This window comes from Seriola lalandi, unplaced genomic scaffold (assembly GCF_002814215.2).
Source record: "Seriola lalandi dorsalis isolate HSWRI2012SDOR001 ecotype SW California unplaced genomic scaffold, Sedor1 jcf7180002054580, whole genome shotgun sequence".
NCBI classification, from domain to species: Eukaryota; Metazoa; Chordata; class Actinopteri; order Carangiformes; family Carangidae; genus Seriola; species Seriola lalandi.
In genome coordinates this window covers 241,038-263,069 of record NW_019525133.1, presented here as the reverse complement: position 1 = coordinate 263,069, position 22,032 = coordinate 241,038, and the positions used below count along the sequence as shown (strand labels likewise).

The following is a 22,032-nucleotide window of genomic DNA, read 5'->3' as shown; positions in this document are numbered from 1 at the left end:
AACAGAAAGCCTACAGATCACCAGCAGTGGCACTGATCTGGGTACCAGATGGTGTCAAATGAATGAATGGTGTGTTGAAAATAGACCGGGTCTGCAGTATCAACAATGAAATGACCATTAATTAACAATTATCCAAATAATCAGAGGTTTTCACAATCCCTCAATTTCTACAGTCACTATGCAACATTTGGACAAAGATAAGGTTATGAAAAATGTACACGATAGTCAGTGTTCAACATACAGATTTCTGGCATCTGCATGTATTTGGGCCAGCAGAGGGAGACTGGTACTCCACGGCCAGAGGTGGTGAGGTAATACAGCCATGCCCTGGATGACTGATGACTTTGCGCTCAGGTCTTGGCTGTCTAATCTACCAGTCATGACTTCAGTAACAGGCAGACTTTACAGCTGAGTTCGATGTTACGTATGTATACTGTAATTGCTCTGAATGTTTTGCACCCTTGGAATAAATAAGCCAGGAATCTGTGTCATTGCCAAGTGAAATAAAAACATAGAATTTCAACGTTGTGTGCAACATTCCCACAAAATATTTGCAATGCAGTTGGATGGGTAAACTAAGAAAAGAGACTGCAACACTGATACAGAACCATGAGATGGCAACAACACTTGCAGTCACACTTTTTTCAAGGTGCATTTTTTTTTCTTTTTCAAAGTTGCATCTTTGCCTTTTGACTGCCAATATATACATCTATCAGCTGGGTGCCCATGTGTGCCCACCAAAGGTGTAGTGCTGCCGTATAGCACAGGCTTCATTTCTAGCGATAAATCTAGCAACAAATGCACTGTGTTGGCAACACTGCAGGCTAAGAGAAACTGTTGGCGCCAATTCATTTTGAAAGAGCAACGACCAATCGGGAAAACTCCAACTCAGTCACGTGGCATTCAACTGATCAATGGTGGAACTATTCAACTCTATCACTCAGTCAGTCAGTCACGGACATTCACGATTATAGGCCTGGCCATGCTGTTGCGTTCCTGCCAAAAGACATAAAATAAACACTGAAGGCCAAGACAATCAAAAATATGTTAAAGAATTCTTTATCGTCAGTTTATTCTTATAACTTCAGAATAAAAAAATCTGATAAAAAATTGTTGGTGCACATTACTATGAGTTTAAACATGATCAGATATAGCCCACCTGTAATTTGGTCCCATTTTATTTTTTATTTTTTTGGGGGGGCTTTTTGTGCCTTTATTGATAGAGCAGTGGAGAGAGACAGGAAATGGGGAGGCAGAGAGAGGGGGAATGACATGCAGCAAAGGGCTTATCCGATGCGGGACTCGCACCGGGGGCCAACTGCAGCGAGGACTCTAGCCTCTGTATATGGGGCGGATGCTCAACCAACTGAGCTATACGACACCCCTGGTCCCATTTTACAGTAAAGTAGATAACCTCATACCCAGGTTATGATTATGCCTCATGGGATACACATAAACCAGGATACTGAAGCACGTACAGACCATCCTGTCTACTGATGGGTTTTGGAACCATGCTGGTGCAATATAGTTTACTATCATTTATTATCATGCCTAATACATATTCACTGACTGCTTTATTTTTGAGAAACCTATTCTGCAACCTACCTGGATTTAAAGAGAGTCCAATACCCTATGAGACTTTTAAGTCTCATAAAACATGCTCAATTTACTTTTTGAAAACACAAAGGTCACCATAAAGATGGTCGTTCTACACAGATATACAGAAGCAAAGCATAATCCCTACTGTCCCTCTGTCTTTTAAACCTACTAGTAAAGCTGTTGATAGTGCAACAAAACAGGCCAGTCCTTTGAGTTATGGTAGGTTACATAAAGAACACAAAAGTTTCTGAGCAGTTTTTCCATTGCAGATTTCACATGTTTTTGGTCAGAGATTTTCTTGTATATCTTGAAGCTGTTTGTAGTGTGTGGTTGTTTCTGTAGTTCTCATGAGATCTACTCCATCATTTTCATCCAAAATTCATGTGGCAAACAAAACTAAGCGTATTCATGGCAGGCTCACATCTGTGGCCACTGCATTGTGGGTCAGATCTCTGTTTGGCTCGCACTCCTGTCTCTGAGGTCAGCCTGCAGAGCCCCTGGCCCCACAATCACACCAGAGTAGTATCAAGCCCATATGAAGGCAATAAAAATCAAATTTAAACCAGATCCTGATTGCTTTTATGTCCCCCTTGTGTGTGTGCGTGTCCACGAGCAATGGTTAAGAACACTGTGCACACACACAAAGAAAATATTGTAATGTCAGCCTGGGTGCAGTCCATCTCAAAATGTGTGTGTCTGTTTATATGTGTATAAAACTGAGTGAAAGAGAGATGGAAAGAAAATGAGAAAGTCAGCATGGTGAGTGTCAAAACAAAAGGTCAATCCTTTATTTTTTTCTCAGTATACATCACATGATCAACAAAAACTTTCTACAGTATTTTAAAAAAGAGTTTAGAAAACAACAATTATACAAATCAGATTTGCCCAGCGAGTCACTAAATTGCTTAAAAGGCCTGACTGAGCAAAAGTCCATATTAAAAAAGACACAAAACAGGAAAAAGCAGATCAAAACAATATGGCGATAACCAACTTCTGATGTTTGAGACCAAACAGTAGTAGCATTGATGAAAGCATTAAAGACTACAAGTGAAAACACATGGAAAAAAAAGTACAGCACTGCTTTTTAGAGCATCTGTACAGTCGTTCCTTTCAAGGCAAAACCAGAATTTTCCTGGATGTATGGCGCCACTGGCCTTTGGCCATAGGGAGAGGGTGTGTCAGTGAAGCCCCTCCCCAATATAAGGTCCACTGGTGATAAGTAAAACCTAGCTCCAGCTCCTGTGGTGTGATTTGTGGAGGGTCAAGGATCGATCTCCATGGGAACAACGGTGAGGATAGCGTCCTCATTTCCACGGCGCACAACTACTCTCAAGGTGTCATCCTTCTTGATGGCGGCACTGACATCAGTCGCTGATGAGATCCTCTGGCCATTGATGGAGATGATGACGTCATGCTCTTTCAGCCCAGCACTGGAGCAGAAAAGAAGAAGGGCTTCAGTTCAGTGCATCTTATGTGGATAACAGCAAAAAATATGGCATTTTTGTTTATCAAGCCTGATTATCCTAGTTGTGATGTCATATTCTGATATACAACTGGCCACTACGGAGGTGTATTGGACTGGAAGGTACACCCGGCCAGTGACGAGGGCATCTTGTTGACTTAGAGGAGAGAAGATGCTGACCATGTGATCACAGTGTCACCAGTTTAAGTCCAGCTGTTGTATGTCAACCCCCATCACTCTCTACTCCCATTTCCTGTCAGCTCTATATCATCTCATAAAGGCAGAAATAACACAAAAACACCAACAACAAAAGATGAACACTGCTCTGCGTGTGGTCTTTGATCTGTTCACAGTTTGTAAGAACTTAAGTCTGGCGATATGCTCATCCCATGTTGATGTTTTACGACAGCTCTTTTCCTCTCCTTACAAAAAATGTTACTCTTTAGATTTCAGTAGGAAGAACAAAAACAGCAGGTTAATTTAATGGTGTGTTATATGCACACATACTGTATTTAACCTGTACTTTGGTCGGTTTGCTTACAGCTCAGTGAGCACAATCTAAATCAATACAACATCTGTTTTGAGAATTTTAACGGTGGAACGGTAATGATGGCATGATAGCACAGCAAGGTTAGAGCTATAAGCAAATAAAAACATGTTGGCCAAACGTATGTGCATAATCAAAAAAAACAAACTAGTAAACCTGAAATCACACACAGACCAAGGCGGTAACCAGCAGTGGTATCAAAAGCTAAGTCTCAACACAGCTGCCTAATCACAGCCACATATAAACACAGACCACCACACCTCAACTCGTAACAGGATCTATTAACACAACTGCAGCTCAGTATTGCCCTCATTACACTCAGCTGCTCTAACACCTCCAGAAACACAGCAAATGGAGGGTTGTCTACAGCAGGGTCAAGATTTCTAAAGGCCATTAACCAACACAAATCAAGAGTGAGATCAAAAGCATGAAAGTGCAGGCTAGATAATAACATGGATTATAAAAAGGAACCACAGAAATGTTATGATGCAAAAAGCGGGGCGATTTGAGCAATGTGTAAACTCTGACGAGGCCTTGTAGGGGAGACCAGTCGGGAGTGGGCTGGGTGGGCAGGCAAAGGAAAACCACAGCGCAGCCAGTAACCTCCCTGCGTGAGGTTTGAAGGAAATAGCTGACCTCAGCATCTCCCGAGCCCCACTCTGCTGGAGTTGTGGTGGTGGCTGATTGGAGTGGGCTACGATTGTGGGAGGAGGGGGATATTTTAGAAGGCCAGGCACTCCAGGCACGCGGGAGTGAGCTATGAATTTACGTACTACTGAGACAGTTGTGTAGGAGGCTGTGTGTGTGTTGGAGTGTGTGTCTATGTGCACACTTCACAGTTCGAGGAGAGAAATAAAATACAGGAAGGAAATGAAATATACTGTCTATTTGCATTGTGAGAGGGGAGCTGCGTGGAGAGTGATGAGAATCTTGTGTGCAGTAAGTGCACATGTGGAGCCTATAGTGCCAAAGACAATATCCAATGGCTTAGAAAGAGTCAGAAACGACTTGCATTTGCAGTTCACTGAAAAACCATACTGTTATCCTTACACTGCAGCTGGCGTCTTTGCAATGACCTCCATAACGTAAGCTCCAGAGGTAATGTCTGGGAAGTCACGGTGTCGAGTCTTCAGCTCTTTGGCAAGTCTAGAGGTAGAAAAGCGGGAAAGAGAATCTTGTTATCTATCATCTTTTTTTTATCTAGCACAAAACCAGAAATGGAAATGCTGCAATTTCCTGTTGTCTAAAGTATAATAAAGTGAATCATTTAATACGTTTGTTCAGATTCAATGCTGATATTTCACTGTCAATGTACAGACGGGTGACAAATCAAAAAGCAAACCTGAATAAATGAGTGGAGAAACATAGCGAATGCAAATGCCTCCCCACAAGAGGTCACTGAACAGTTTGATGAGAATGAAAATGGTGTGAATCATATGATTGAGCACCTATGGGAGACTTTGGAGCGACATGTTAGACAGTGCTTTCCACCACCATCAACAAAACACCAACTGTGTTCATCGCTCCAGTGGAGTCAACACTAATGAGCACCGAGGCTGTTCTGGCAGCTCATGGTCGCCCAAAACCTTGCTGAGACACTTTATGTTGGTTTTTCCTTCAATTTCTCACTTGTCGTGCATCACAGTGTGCAACTTACGCTGAAGTGAGAGTCATCATCCTCACACCAATGTATTTCTTCTTAGCAGCTGTTCTCCCTAGAGATAGACAACAACACATATAAATACAATCATTCATCCTCTCGCCTTCAGCAGTCTGGGCTCTTAGTTTTATGAAGCTGTTTGTTCACCTCCAAAAAAAAAAAAAAAAGGTATAAATCCTCTGGGGTTTTTTTTATGCATTTGAGTGAAATAAATATTTCTTTAAACCAAACAGTGGATCACAGATTGTCTTGCAGGGCACTGTGCACTTGTGCACGTCTACATACTCCATCTTCTATGCGTTTTTCTTCATAAATTTGGGGAATTTTGTTTTTTTTGTTATTTCATCATACAGACAAATCAAATTGAGAGTCCAGGTTGACAGCCACATATAATACATGTGTGCACTGGTCCAAAAACACTACGTAAGTTAGAGGGTAAAAAGCAGTAAAATAAAAGAACAACCTGACACATACTGCCATTTTCCTCTTTGTAGTTAATTTGCAATGTCATAACCCTGTTAGGTAATGTTGGCCACGGATTCATAAAGCCAAATATGGAGTCAGTAGATCTCACGAGAGCACGCATAGAGATATAACTACCACAGAAATGGTCTGCTGAATTATATGCTCCTTTGCTGTAAGTGCACATGTGATCTCGGTCCAACTCTTGGAGCCAGATCTCAATGGAAGCAATAAAATGAAAACATAATGAGGCGTTGTCAGTGAGAGCTCATACCTCTGGACTGTCTGTCATAGGACTCTGCCAGGAACTCTCGTATCTTGTCTGAGGGTATGGCAAAGGAAATGCCAGCTGTCACTTTCAATGTATTGATCCCAATCACCTCTCCATCCTAAAACAACAAACCTCAATTCAGTGTCCGACAAAAAAACAAAAAAACAACTGTAAATGATTAAATGGTATATAAAAGTGTGCTCCGTCTGTCACCACAATTAAAAAAAACACTTACCAAATTTACCAGAGGCCCTCCAGAATTGCCGTACTGTCAAAAAGACACAACAGTCGTTATTTGTGTTTGTAGGAAAAACAAAATCTTTGCATTATGATAATGCGCCTCCATTCACTTACATTGATGATGGCATCAGTCTGAATGTAGTCCATGTCGGAGTTGCGAAGGCCGAGCTCTCTGCCCCCTCGCTGAGTGGTGCTGACGATTCCCGTGGTAACTGTGTTCTGGAGGGAAAACGGGCTGCCAATAGCAACCACAAACTCCCCTGGTCTCAGGTCTGACGAACGGCCCAGCAACAGCACAGGCAGCTTGGTCTGTAGGACAGAAACACAAGGGGTCAACATTCATATTACTGGAGGGCAAAATTACAAAATTTTAGTCAAAAGGCTTTGTAGAATAAAAGGATGGCCATGTAGACCAGTATCTAGGAAGACATGCACAAAATGAACCAGTTGAATATTAAAATAAAATGAAGGATTGCAAACGGCATTGACACACTGACATGACATGACATATTGACATATATTAATATGTTGCACATGTTAGTGCAAAGTAAAAGCCCCTCTGCCGGCTGCTCCTTGATCCTTGCAACAGACAAGAGATCTGAATCCTAATACTACAGCTCTCAGTGATATAATGCATATAGGATAAGGGTCAGATGAGGGAAGAATATATTCTGAATGTGACAAGAGGGATTTTGTTAATCTGTTTAATATGAAATTCATATAGTATTCATGTGTTTTGGTGACTGATTTGTAAAAAATAGAGCTCTAAAACTGCAATTACTCTGCAGAGCACAACTCATGATTGTGTCTTTTATGATTGGACAGCAGGAAAATAATTACAGCAAAAGCACAAGTCTTCTAAACACAACCCACTCAACGCTGCATGGCAATGCTCCCACACAAAAACAATTACTCCTTTTCCACTGTAGGGAGAAGTGACATTTATGCCAAACAACTCAACTAAAAATGCTAATAATCAAGATCAAAAGCTTATTTGTTGGACTGAAAGTGTAGCCCAGCTGACAAATCGCTCCTAATGGCGAGTATGTGCCAACAAACCACAGATGCTGGAAAACTGACTGATATATGGTAAATAATGAGTACCTTAAGCTCTGGTTAGTCCTGTTACACTGAGCAGTGGAAACCGGACTACTGAGAACTTGCCTCTGCAGACAGACGCAGAAAGGATATATTTATCCATGCGCAGTGACAGTTTCCTTCTTTGAATGAAATCATCTCTGCCGGGCAGCCCGCAGTCAAAGCCCACGCGCCGCCACATGACGTGGAGTCTGTGCACAGACCCAACGCCCTGACGGCAGGCGAGCACCGTCTTAGAAGGAAAAAAAAGAAGGACCTGTGCTCTTTCTGTGTATCCGTTTTGTTTACTTAGGGTTATAAATAGGTGGCAAAGGAGGCTGCAAGGTAACTGAGACAGAAACACAAGTTGGCACACACAGACAAAAGGATCCATGTGAAATATTCATACACAGTTGAGCATTGACATTGCAGGTAAATCACAAATCATATTACTCTCAGTCATAAAACATCACACCTCGCTGCCCATGCATGCATACATTTTGCTCTGTGTTTATGGATGTAGAGAGAATACACTCATAGCAGACACCTGATTTGTAAACTAGTTTAAACCAAATTAGAAAACTGGATTGTGAGAGAACATTTAACACACACTTTTAATTAAGTTGACGGGGTGTTAGACCTCACTGTAAACGATCTTGCCCCTTGAGGTGAAGCTAATATTAGAAGATGACAAAGATAGTGATAGCCAGTAAACTGAGGAAGAGAACCTTTCAACCGTACTTTCCACCTTACCACACATACACACACACACACACACACACACACACACACACACACACACACACACACACAGATCCACAAGAACAAACACATTCATGACACAACTGCCCGAGGCCATCTTCCTGATGCCTGTGGGCATATTTGAACATAGTTGGGATGTTAAAAGCAAACACACACACACACACACACATACACACAGAGGTGTGTACATAAACTAGGAAACATGCATTTGGCATGTGCAAACACATATAAGCAGACACCTGACACAGGAGAGGCAGTCTGTATAATAATTACCCCCGCTCCCCTCCTCCCCTCACACCGTGAGATAAGAGTATAACCAGATGGAGAGAGGAAACAAGAGAAACACACACACACACACACGCGCACACACACACCCACACCCACACACTCACAGCTGAGAGAGAGGGGATGTCAGGTGGATGTGTGTCACTGCCAAGACATTCAGGATCCGGCCACTGCTGGTCACCATGATTACGATAACAGTTAGTGACACCAATGGTGTCATGGTGACTGTTGCTATCAGGTGAAAACCTTGTATGTCCAAAATGTCAGCTTTGAGGAATAGCTAGCTAGACTGCAGTTAATCCTAATGTGTTCTGAACGAGTTTAATAAATGCTTTTTATAGACGTGTCTTCCCATCTCAGGCTCTCACACACCCCCACAAAATCACAATGCATTCAGAAAAATCATGTACAAAGCGTGCAAAATGCATCAGTTTGCTGACAAGCAAATGACGCCTACGTGAGAAGGCTGAACAAACAGGCTGTCCAACTTTGTCAAAGACCCTGAACTTACATATCACTTACTAATCGTGCCTAGTCAGCGATCTGGAATGACTCGTGGAAAATCATTTCACCATGTAAGTTCGCCTCTCCTGACCACCCAAGTGACTCACCCTGCTATTTCAGATGAAGGTCAGGATGCACTGGTGCTTCACCAAAAGGCACTATAGCCGCACGTAAAGGAAGGAGGCGAGGTGAAAGAGGGGAACAACAAACACCACAAACCACAGGAAGGGAGTCTGAGAATGTCTGACGAGTGAGTCAAAGGCAGTTTTGCTTGATATTACGTTGATGCTCGCAGCCAGCGCTGGCAGAGACCAGCTTATGACCAAAAAAAAAAAAAGAAAAAAGAAATAAAAAAAAACATATTTTTGCTTCAAGACCCAAAAGAGCACCAATTTGGGAATATCTTGGGAAACTACACTATATGTGCTCTAGAGCTCTTGAAAAAGATCTAATGTGGTCTACGAGGATAGCATCTAGTTTCCGAAAATGAAAGCTTCTTGTTTTGTTAGGCAGGAGACCATTTCATTGCCTCACGTCGCTGAACTTCAGTATGATGCCATAGATTTCTCTCTCCAAAGTCACAAAGCAAACCAAGTTTTTTTCAAGTTCTTCAGAGTTTAGATAAGAAAGAAAAGGGTGATTTCAGATTGAAGGTGAGAGGACTAAACAGCTTTGTTTGCCTTGACAAAAGAAGTTGTTGTAAGGGGCACGTGTTGGGAAAAATTCCATACTTTTTGACCAACCTTCCTGTCGCTCTGGTGAGTTTTGATCTCCTGTATACAGACAGATTTTGTCACAGTCATGTTATCAGGGACACCGTGGTGAAAGGACAGTGAGACAGATAAGCTGGCAGACAAGCAAACAGATTGGCTTGAAAACAGCGGCAAAGTTGCCATAGACATCTGTCATTGTTTAATGTTACAGCCTTGGACGATTGGAGGCTCATTTAAAAGCCATTACGCTAACTACCATTTTATGACTAGAAGACCAGGTGCAAAAACTTTAACTCCAGTTAAGCTGGGATGGACCGTGGCCTAATAGTTTCTGAGACACGTGTGTACTTATATACGCACGCAGACACACGTACGAACACACACAGAGAGGGAGGAGGTTGCCTGAGCATGAACTCTCACAAACTCAAGTCTGTAAATTAAAACCCACACACCTGGCACTCCTTAGATATACAGCCAGACCACTTCAAAACATACACACATTTAGACACAGAAGCTGTTTTGGTTGGGTCAGCGCGTGACCCCGACTGTATATAAGCTCAACTTCAGTCATTTAAGCTCCCATTCCTTTCATACAGGTGACTTCAAAGCAGGGAGAAATTTTATTAGTTCTGCTTTGCAATATGCATAAGTACACTAAGGTATAGGGTTTTACCGCTGACGTCTGAACTTGTGCCCTCAGGGTTGTTGCTGATGCAGATTTAAAAAATGGGGCAGGTTTCAGCATGCTCATACATAGCAACACATCAAGCCAGAGGATCAGGAGATCAGGATGAGGGGCTGGAGAGAGGGGACACTGAGTGTGTGTCTTTGTCTGCGAGTCTGGATGCTTATATAGCGTGTAAGCGACTCATTTATGTGTGTATGAATGCCTGTTTGTGCATGTTCGGTAGTCTGGGACAAACACAGAGATGTAGGTAAATGTTGTAACTGTGGGTTTTTACAGAAAATTTTACACACTTTGTAAATCTCTCAGACGTAGGTGCTCATCAAATGAAGGAGGACTTTGCTACACGGAGCAGTTCATCGCATTGTAGGTATACGTCAACATGTTCAAATCACACTGGCTAAACCATATCCTCTCAGACACCAGTATGGAAACCACTATAGCTTCCATATGTTGTTGGGAAGGTTTTGAGTCTGTATAAGAGCAAACATATGTCTGTGAGCTCCGTGTGTATGTTCCACTCTGTGTAATTTTGCATGAGAGCTCAGAGGATTTGAGGGCGTCTCAGTTCTGGCTAGACACCACAAAACTTTGAACTGCACAAATCACAATGATGAGAGGAGATGAGGTCTTATGTGTTCATTTGCTTCAGGAAAGCTGCCCCAAATATATCAACTACACCTCTCTTTTTACCAAACGTATTAGGTCATACTTTTATTTAAACAGTACTGGAATGTTTCACTGGGATTTCAGCATTTACCCCACATCTTGCCCTGTGCATGCTGGGATATGTTCCAGCCCTGACCTTGAACGTTATAAGGTTTTGAAAACTGATGAATTTCTCACTCTGTGCGTGCGGAGAATAGTGGCAAGAGTGAAACCTTTGCCCGTTATACTAATCCCTATAGGTTTTATATGTCTAGAGCAACTATATTGTAGTCTAGACTATTCTTTATAAGGCTGGGGGATCTCACTGGAATCTACTTAATCAACTCTGAGGGTCCCTAAATCCCATTTTAAGAACAAAAAGGTTATTGCTCTGTCTGTATGTGTTGCACTTTCTTAAAGCCTACACCCAAATTGTAGAGTATGACACCTGCAATAAATGAGTTAGTAGATAATAAAAAGGCACATCTGGCTAAAGACGCAACACCTCTTTCCAGAAACAGTGTGAAGTTTACTCTGGATCATCAGGGGAACACACCATCGAGAGTTTTCATAGAGACAATTTCTTCAGTAGAAGGAACGTTTCACTGAAAACTATTTACAGTGAGATCTGTGCATTTCACAGAGTAAACTGCTGCTGAATTTGTTTTAAGTGTCAAAGCTGTGAGGCCACAAGCAAAACACCATCCACTCTCAGTGTATTTGATTTCAAAGGAGCATTACACAACATTTATACAGTTATAAAAACTATCTACATGGCACATGTGTCACTTGGGGTAAGTTTGAAGATGTATTTTTTATAAATTGGGTGAACTAACCATGTTAGGTATCAACCATTTGACTATAGCAGTGGTAGATTTGAAACATCTAAAGTGATGTCACTGACTGGGAAGAAAACGTTTTGGGCAAGGCTGCTGCACATCCAGCAGGCTTGGAAAACAATTACGCAGCCAAAAAGTAGGCCAAGACAAAGTGCATCAAGACCCAGCAGGGCAAAAGAGTGTGTGTGTGTCTGTGTTCATGTGTTTGTATATGTGTGTGTGTTTTCCTTGGCTCTTTTCCCACCCAAATGCATCCTTAAGCATGGGAACTATTTTAGTTGCAGGGACAAGGGATGAAGAAGATGAAGAGAGAGGATGGGTGAGGAGGAGAGGAGGATGTGATTCATTTCCCCTCCGCCTGTCTCTGAAGGATGACACGCAGCGTCTTTCCACTGGCAACGGAGCATGTCCTTCATGTCCCTGCAGTGAGCCATCTTAAACCCCTCCATATGAACACACACATACACGCACACACGATTTGAAAAGAAAATGATTTGAATAATTGATTGCAAGTTTGTCTGTCAATACTATTCATCCAGGGAAATGTTGACAACTCTTACTCCCTGGGGAAACATTTACCCGATGTTGCTGATAAACAAATAGATGCAGCTACAGATGACTTTGTGGAGGCACATTCCTCTCTTTCCTCTCCACACATAAACACAGACACACACACATACTTATAATAGCCTTGTCCAAACCAGCACCAGGCAGATTTCCCAGCAAGAACGGTGTCTTGTTTTCAAGGGACCATATGGGAAACATGGGGGCAATTTTTCCTTGCCTCAGTGCATCACTTGTAAAGCAGATTTTTGCATGAGGGTTAAGTTAATGGTTCATTTATAGAAGTCTTTTTGAGGAAACTTAGCTTTACACTGCTTGTGTTGTGGAAAATAGCAAATATCAACTTAGACCTGCACATATAAACAGTGGCAGGTTTACCAATCAAAATTTGTAGTAATTCTTGAAATAATGAGTCCTTTATTCCAGACAGTAGGCAAAAGAATTGTCTTCATTTTGGGTGAGAACTGTTGATTTTATTTTCTGAAATGAGGACGGTCACCGGAAGATTTTATTAGCTAAAGCAGGCTAGATAACTAGGCTAACGCTAACTTCAAGAGTTACTGAAAACTCTGTCTCTGGTTAACTTGTTTTTAAATCAGACCCCCCGAAAAAAACCCTGAAATATGGCATTCACAGTTACATACATGATATTGTGTTAAAGATTTGATGATGATCATGTATAAGACAATGGAAATAAAAGCAGCATTTTAAGAACTCTTCCTATTACTACACCCCCATACACTGATTTCAGCAAATGGAGACATCCGGAGCTTGACACGCCTGCTGTGCCTGTGATTACTGAACTATCAGGAGGATAGGATAATCAATGTTTGGGGGGAATGTAGCTACATTTCCACCACAATCAATTCAGCAGCCTTTGATTTCTGAGCTGCAGTGTAAACTAAGTATCAATGCATTTGCTGCATTCAGTATAAAGCAGTGCAGGATGAAGCACTTTAGGGTTAATGACTGCACAAGTCGTGTGATAAAATGATTTGGAACGATATGGAAAATTCCCTGCACACTACATTTAAGTGTTTTGAAGTCTTTCCAAGACAGTATGGCTGCTTGCAAGTCTGTGGGGGTCAACATAAGTTAATATGATTAAATACATGTCCTTCCAAGTCAGCAAGCTTTCCAATCAGATTGAGGCCTTCCAGGTATGAGTGAACGTATCCAATTCATTGGAAGCGTTTCCAAGTGAATGTGACTATGTCCAAGTTCTGAGTGAGAGAATGGGAGGCCTTTTAAACCTGAGGCACAATGAGCTCTATCTTTATTGTGACGTTGCCATATCACACAGTGGACTCATTAGCCTATTAGCTCACATAGTCCTTCAGACATATGGATCCATTTTCCAGCCCTTGACCACATTGCTCCCTCTTTTTCTGTCCCTCTTGCTTTCTCTTTTCCCCTCATACACAGGAACAAGTGAGTACAGCACTTCTCCCCCCTTCCCCTTCCCCTCTGAAGTTCCAGCTGCTGTAGACAGACTAATGTATTCCCCAGAGCTGAGGGGTAGACCACAGCCCCGGGAACGGACTGGGTCTTGCTACCAATAAACTCCAATTTCACATAGAAAAGGAAAGAGAAAGAAGAGAGAAGCGAGTTATTATTCTCAGGGAAAACTTAACTTTAAACTTTCTCACTCATAAACTGATGCAATTGTTGACTTATTATCTGCGGCTGCTTCTGGAGTGCTGATGTTGACAGCAGTCAGCCTTTATTTCAATAAAGAGAACACTGTGAGGAAGACACTAAGGAGCAGAGAGAAACTAAAGAGCTGTACTCAGCACCAGTCAGAATATCAATTTATAACTCACACATGGTAATTTTGGTACAAAATAGCCCAATTATTGCTTGGGGATGTGAATTTGTCAACAAGCGAAAACAAATCTCAAAAGCTTCTTCTTTAAGCAGCTTCTCCTTTTTCATTTAAAGTTTGTGTGCGCTTCCATTCTTCTTTTATTCTCTATGGCGACAATTCAAGAAAATTCTCATCACTTGTTGTGACGCATTTGTGGTTAAGAGTTACTGTCAAGAGACATGAAACTTAGGACTTGAAGAATAGGTCCACATTTTTCTCTAATTTTGTCCTGTCCATGCTGACCATCAACAGATCGCTTCACAGCCTTTGTTTCCAAAAAAATACTTTCTAAAGTTTAGCATTAGCTAGTATGTGGCTTCAGCAGTCTGAGTTCAACAAATCAACGGGTATCTTCAAAGTTACAGTCTATTTAGTACCAAATTGCCCGTTTTGCTTCCCCAGAAAGTGTATCTCTGTTGAGCTACAGTGGAGGCACAACCAGAAAATCAGGGAATTTGTTAGTAAAAAGACCATAACTTTGCTGAAGCCTCAGTTACAGCGACCAGCAGCTGTTTCAATGTATAAATGGGCAAGTTATTTTCTTTAGGTACTGAAATAAAACACCCTCTAGCAATAGGTTCAGATGACTATATTTACTGTTTTTTAGACGTTATTCAAAATGACAACTTTACTCACACTCCTGCCCTCTCATTATAACTCACTCATCCTCTAATTCCTCATGTATTAACTCTCACTAGCACACACACACACACACACACACACACACACACACACACACACACACACACAACCACACACACACAGACACACACACCAACTTTCCCTCATTACCAGAAATGCCAGTTCCACCCAGTTCATGTGGCCTTTCCAAAGTGACCACAGGTCTCCTGGGTCTTCATCACCGACTGGCCTGGATGACCTGCTTCAACTTCACACAATGACTTCAAGCAAAACAAGTATACTCATGTATCACTCCTTGGATACAGCTGGCTGTCACTTGATTAGAATGATCCTGCTTTTGTACAACCACCTATTGTTTACCAGACAGATATGGTGTCACACAGAGCAATGCTACAAATACATACTTGGTGAAAGGCTGGAAAATAATTGGCATGCAATGTATATACAAGTGTCAGTCATTCCTGATTCTGCAACAACTGACTATACACAACACAGGCTCAGCGGAGCATGTGATGCAAACAAACATGAGAAAGCCCCCTCCCCCCAAATGAGCCAGACTGTCATCAACAATCTGAACGGCTTTTATTATAGGATGATCAAAAACAAAGCATCTGTCACTGCTCTTTTCCGCACTCTTCCCTCACACTGTCAGCCAAACAAAACCTGAATGTTTCAACTTCTTTTCAGAATCGGAGGTCTTTGTAATACACCTTGTGTTGCTGTCATGAACATCTATTCAGCTGTGTCACCCAGCCATGAGAGTAAGCTCCATAATGCACCCTGCTCTGCTATGACTTCCAGTCAATAGGCCCTGGCTTTCTGCCACGCATTCCTTCACTTGACTCTTAGCTCAAAATATGATGTGTAGCAAACATCCTCCAAACGTCCTGCGCAGCAAAGCGTAGAAAGATATTCACTGTACCTCTTTTCTTTTAAACATCCACACTGGCTTTAGATTGGCCATAGATTTTCACATTTCGGTAACAAGTGACTGTCTCTGCAAGCTGCTGGTGAGATGATTTGTGTAATATCTGTCAACTGTTTTCGCAGCCTGTTGTGTCTCCGCGCCAACAGGATCAGGACTGACTGTCAGCCAGCTGTCTTTTAAAGACCCATTTGGCTGTACCTGCAATCTCACTTTACTTCACTTGCACTCTGAATAATCTCCTAGATTTAGAATATTTTCCTGCCAGACTTCAATCCCACGGCCTTCAAATTTCTTAACAGTTAAATGGGAGAATTACAAAACAGTCAGTTAATGTTTTGATCTTGTTGCACTGCCTGACAGAAAACTTTGTCAAGAGTACCTTTGCAGATTTTCTTATTCCAAGTGACTCATGAATCTTTGTAACCAGGTTCATATGTGGAGCAAAGATTTGTCAGTGCTCTATAAAGTGAATCTGAAGGGTTGTTAGTTAATAGAGCTTGACAAACTATGTTATTTCTTCAATAAGAAAATAGAAAAAACTGTTCAAAAGCATAGTGTCGTACAGACTTGCACTGGTGGTTGTGACCGGACATAAGTGAATGTATATTAAAAAAGCTGGAAACTAACAGAGGGAGAAATTTAAATGTGAGAAAGTGTAGTGGGAAAGTGGAGGAAATGTATCCTCCAATACGCCTGTTTCTCTGCCCTTAATTAAAACTATCACATCTAATTTTAAATCTTTCTTTAAAGGAATAGTGTGACCTTTTCTCTGTCTCTGCTGGCAAGCCTTTATACTAGCTACCACCCCCTGGCTCCTATTCTACATTCAGACATGAGAGTGGTATTGATTTTAAATTTTACAATGATTTTCTCAGCAAGACAGCAGAGAAGTGTACTCCCCAAACTATTCATTTAAAGGAGTCCTGCCTGAAATAGGCAGTGACCAAATAAAAGTGAGGAGAAAACGTGTGGGTGTTCACCTAGGACACCTCTAGCTACCAGTCTACAAGTTTTTTCTCTTTGCTGGACCCCCTGACTGTCTGGCATTTTGACTGACCGGTGCATCGATTTTGATGAGGGCGATGTCCGATTTCTCGTCCACGTCTTTGATTTTCGCATCATAGGAAGCGCCGCTCTTTAGCTCCACTTTCACCCGGTGCTTATTGGCCACGACATGGGCATTGGTCACAATCTGGCCATCTTCTGACACAACGAAGCCAGAGCCACTGGCCACTGCCACCTCCCGCTTGGTATAGGTCATCCTGTGGGGTGAAGGAGACAATAGTAGGAGGGAGGAAGAGGGGATTAGAGTATCACTATTCACTTCACTCTTACAACAGGTGTCTTCATGAAAAGCAGCAATGAGAAGACACCAAAACCAATGTATTATGTAACAGGAGTGTAACAGTTGAAAGTATTTGAGTGACAGGAGGTAAATATATAAACAATAGGCAGGTGAGTATTCAGAGGTGAGCTGGAGAGATTAAGTAGGCTACATAAAAACAGTGAGCAGGGGAAACAAACAGAAATTGCGGCATTGATATACAGCACAAATCAACCTGAGGCAAAGGGGGGAGGAAAAAAGAACAGGTTTGAGTGAGGCAGAGATGGAAGAGCAGACACTGAAAGAACCACTTTACAAGCCACAGTGACAGACAGAACGGAGATGACACACACCAAGAATTGAGGTGTCAAAGACAAATAAGAAGCAGAGATAAAAGAGCACAAAAGCTGGAGAGATGATGAAAAGAAGATGTTGAAAAATTGAAGTTGGGAGAAAGGTGCACTACCGACTGGTGTGGTCTGGTACACAGGTGGGCTGTAAATTTTAGTGTGTTTCAGTCTGGCTATTGTACACACAGATGCACAGCTCTTACTTGCGGTAAAGTTCAATGTGAACTACAGACGGAGCAATTCTCTCCACCACGTCGGCAATGAAGTTGTATTTGTGTCTCGGGCTGTCTGGATTGTCCTGAGCTGGAAGTACAACACACACACACACACACACACACACACACACACACACACACACACACACACATATGTAGCACGTCAGACAAGTAAAAAGAAATAAAAGATGCATTGAAATACTGTATGATGTAAGAGTTGTGTGAGAATAGAAAACCCTCAAATAAAACTGCCCTTTATCATAACACAGTGGGGGAAAAAAAGATGACAGTTCATCTGCGGTTGAGACTGTCTAGGTCAGGTCTGACACATACACACTCATTTACAAACACTTAACCCTGGCAATAAACCGTGCAAATAAATACTTAACCTTCACCTTTACCCTTATCTTACACTGCAGTTGACTCTATACAATAAATCCTCAAACCATCAACAGGTATTTTTTCAAGACCAAACTGGTCCTCACTAGTATAATACCACTCACACATACTGTATGTATGACGACTGCCAAGTTCACTGAATCACCCACCCTTCCATCTATCCAGCGTTGGGCAAGTCAGGAAATGTTGACTGATTTACCTGGTAATTAAATCCTGCCCAGAAGACAGTTTAACCAAAGCTATGAATCAAGACTCCCCAGACCTTTCCCTCATCCCTCCATTCGTAAACCCTTATTTTGCCACGTAACTCCAACTGTTTTGCCTCGCAAGGACAATTTTCAGTCATTACATTCTCCTCGAGGACAGAACTTTGTGAAAGTCAAAGGCAACCATAAGCCCCAGGATATCAATGATTGCAGCGAAGGGTTAAGGAAAGAGAAAGAGATTTTCCGCTTGAGGTGCAGTTAAGCTAACACAAGCATGGAATGAGCACCATCATGCCGTAACGAATGCCACTAAATTATACAGTATGAAAACTTTGTCAACCCGCAAGGGGAAAATTCTGGTGTTATATGATCACTGGATGACATTCAACAGTGAGATAAATTGTATATGTACAAGACTCAAGAGTCTATAGCCATGTTATGTGAGGCTGTACTCCGGCACAGTGGTGCTTTGAGCTAAATGCTAATGTAATGTTTACCATGTTCACCAGTTAATTTACCGTGATGGCATGCTAACATTCGCTAATTGGCACTAAAACAGAAAGTAGCCTACAGCTGGGTGGATGATGGGAATCTCATTAGTTTTGGTCATAAACCAAAGCACTAGACAAATTAAACTTTTGACTTTGTTGGTTGGTGCTAAATTTAAAGTTAAGAGATCATCAAAGCTATTTAATTTCCTCATGAAGGGGACATTTATTTTACACCATATTGCACAAAATCCATCCAATAGTTGTTGAGACATTTTGGTCAAACCACAAATGTGAACCCACATGGTGGTGCTGGAGGAAACATCAGAGCATCACCAAAGTCATTAGGATACATCCTGTAGGCAACAGGCATATCTGTATAAAATATGTGCCAAACCATAAAGTAGATGTTGAGATATTTCACAGGATAACTGAAGATTGCAGAGGCACTACAGAAAAAGTCAGGGATTACCAGACTCACTGGGATTTATCCTCTGGATATCTGCACCACAATTCATGTCAGTCCATCCAATAGCTGTCAAGACATTTTACTCAAAGTCGAAACTCTAAACCTCATGGTGGCGCTAGAGGAAAAAGTCAGGGGTTCACCAAAGTCTGTAGGTTTCATAATCTGGGAAGCATCTAATTGCTTGTTTTTCAGTCTGGGCAGAAATGGTGGACTGACGGACTGACTGCACCATCCCAAGACTCATTTTCTAAAAAGCTATTCTACAAATCTCTACATATTGTCATTGTTGAACCTTAAAGCTACAAATCAAACACTGAATTCCATAAATGTCACACAAGTTTCTCATCATTGTAAGACAGAGAAGTAACGGAAAGGTTGGAGTCATTTTCCCCTGCTAGCTTCACGCCCGCAAGGGTTCGTGGTCAGTTCTGATGATAGGATTATAGTCGTAGAGGGCAGGCCAAGTGTCCAGAAAATGTGTTGTTTCTGGAGTATCCATACAGATTCTTCTACTTCACCATGTTATGATAACTGCTGTCTCACACACATGCTGGAATTTACTACCAGAGACACACTTCTACCACATCAAAGCAAATGTGAAAATAGAAGACTTATAGGACCAGGGGTCATGATTTGTTAGAAATGGGAAATCATGAATCAAAAGTTGCTCACAGCTCAGTAACATTAGTTGAGCTTAGAAAGGATTTCCTGTTGCAGGATTATGTTGACTTTCGAGCCAAATTGAAAAGCAGCCGTCTCCATTAATGCCAAAAAATTACGAATTCATCCTGAACTTTGAAATGTCACTCATGTGTGGAGGAAAAGTAGGAATGTAAAGCTTCCTGATTAGCGTCTGATCCACATATTGCTTTTGTAACAGTTTTTCCATGTCTACTGAACAGTTGCCAGAGGTAACCAGTAAATGTACAGGCCAGACAGCTAAACAATGAACTGAAACACTCTAAAGCTCAGTAAAGGAGCTGCAGACTCAGGTGATGACTCTCTGTAGGTTCAACACTATGAGTGACCTCTTTTACATTGTTCTCACTTCATCATTTGATACAGTCTTAAAAATACAGCTTACAGCCACTAAGAAAAGACATCTAATAGGACAACATTTTTTATATACTGCAGAGTAATTGTCACTGAGCACAAATAAATAAAAAGACATAACAAAAGACAAACACATGCAGCAGCATCCATACAAGGAGATTTTCAGGTACGGCTTAAAACAGGGTGACCGGTTGTAGTTCACCAGCTGCAGTTTGATTATTTATTTAAGCACACAAGCAAGTTACAAAGTCATAAATGATTGATTGATTTTAGAGACTGTCATTTGGAAATAGGCTATTTTAAACTTGGTAAAATAAAAACAAGACACAGCAAAATGGCACATTTTCGAGGTTCATTTGTTGATCAAAAATAACATGACTTCAAATGGGCAAAAAACAGCCCAAACCACAGATGTGATTTAAAAGTTGTTTCCAGTCTAACTGGTAATAGAAGATAAGTGCTCTAATGTAATGAATCTGAATCTAACTGATTCAGTTCAAATGAGAGCTAAATTATAGTGGACCAAAAATTGAGCCATGAGGGACACCACAATTAAGATGTGCAAAGGAGGACAGATTAATCAATTACAGACTCAAACTGTGATAAACAGTATTACATCCAGTGTAGGGAGGAAAGGATACTCACCTTGAGTCTTATGAGTGTTTATTTATTCAGTGCTGTGATTCTGGTAAATGCCAGATTGTAAATGATCAAAAGTGTTTCCCGGGTCTGTCAAAGATTAACAGCTGTCCAGCTACAACATTTTCAGTTTAGAGATTGGTCTGTAGTTTATACCGAGGTCTTTGGCAGAATCTTATTCACAGAACAGGCCGATTTATACGCTACAGAGCTTAAATGACAAACTGGCATACAAAGAGTAAGGAATTACTCCTGATAAAAGATTGTAATAAAGTTGACCAGACCATCAGTTAACAATAACCATGTGTCTAAAAGATTATTTCTGGAGACAAATCAAGCATTCAATGAGGGGAAAGCCATTCTTTTTTTCTACCAATCTCTGTCTCTCCCTCTCTCACACAGACATTCAAAGGCCCCTGTCTTCATTACCCATTACCCCTCCCCTCTCTGTACATTGACCTTCACCACAAGGGTCCACACTCAAGATCTCAGCTTCTATTTTTTTTTCCAATTTTCCCATACATAGTACCCACTGTTTTATTGGCGCCTGGAGGCAGAGGCAAGTTTTTTTCTCATCCTCTAGACCAGAGAAGCTGGATGTGAATAGAGTAAGGTCAGTTCTTCTCACTCACACACTGATTCACTACTAATGGGCAAACTGAAGCCCACCAGAGCCATGCAAAAAAGAATAAAAAATTGGAAAAGGAGGCAAATCTTTCAAAATGTTTTCTATAGTGATGGGATTCATTCCCAAAGAAGTGTAGTATATGATTTTTAAAACTTCTGGTGGTTCCTTTTTCAATCTAACTGGCCTTATATGGAAACCAAGCTACTGAAGTTCAGGCAGAGCTTTAAGAGTTACAACAAGCCCTGTCATTTACTTATGTGTATGGTAAGTAAGAGATAGATTTTGAAAGCTTCAGTGATTCATCACGTGTAAATGTTCGTGCACTCAAGTGTAAGATCATGACTCATTTAGTTTCGATGAAGCTCTGCTTTTTCTGCAGTTTGGGAGATCAACTTTTGAACTTTCTGCTGTTAATGTCACAATGACACATTGGCAACATTTTGAGGTGACCCAATGTGCAACTGTGTGAGTAACTCTAACTAACCTCATTTTTCCATTTCTAATTT

The 22,032-nt window shown here is 41.4% G+C and overlaps 1 protein-coding gene across 1 annotated transcript in view; it reads right to left on the bottom strand.

The window, feature by feature from the left end:
• Positions 1-2,359: 2,359 nt before the first annotated feature.
• Positions 2,360-22,032, bottom strand: part of LOC111663743 (serine protease HTRA1A-like) — a 23,016-nt gene continuing 3,343 nt past the window's right edge. The window contains exons 2-9 of the mRNA XM_023418038.2: positions 17,633-17,732; positions 16,813-17,017; positions 6,356-6,550; positions 6,237-6,269; positions 6,005-6,119; positions 5,266-5,323; positions 4,659-4,754; positions 2,360-3,029 (exon numbers count right to left, since the gene is read on the bottom strand). Of these exons, the coding sequence (XP_023273806.1) occupies positions 2,861-3,029; positions 4,659-4,754; positions 5,266-5,323; positions 6,005-6,119; positions 6,237-6,269; positions 6,356-6,550; positions 16,813-17,017; positions 17,633-17,732 (971 nt within the window). The 3' untranslated portion in view covers positions 2,360-2,860. The remainder of the gene's footprint in view (positions 3,030-4,658; positions 4,755-5,265; positions 5,324-6,004; positions 6,120-6,236; positions 6,270-6,355; positions 6,551-16,812; positions 17,018-17,632; positions 17,733-22,032) is intronic.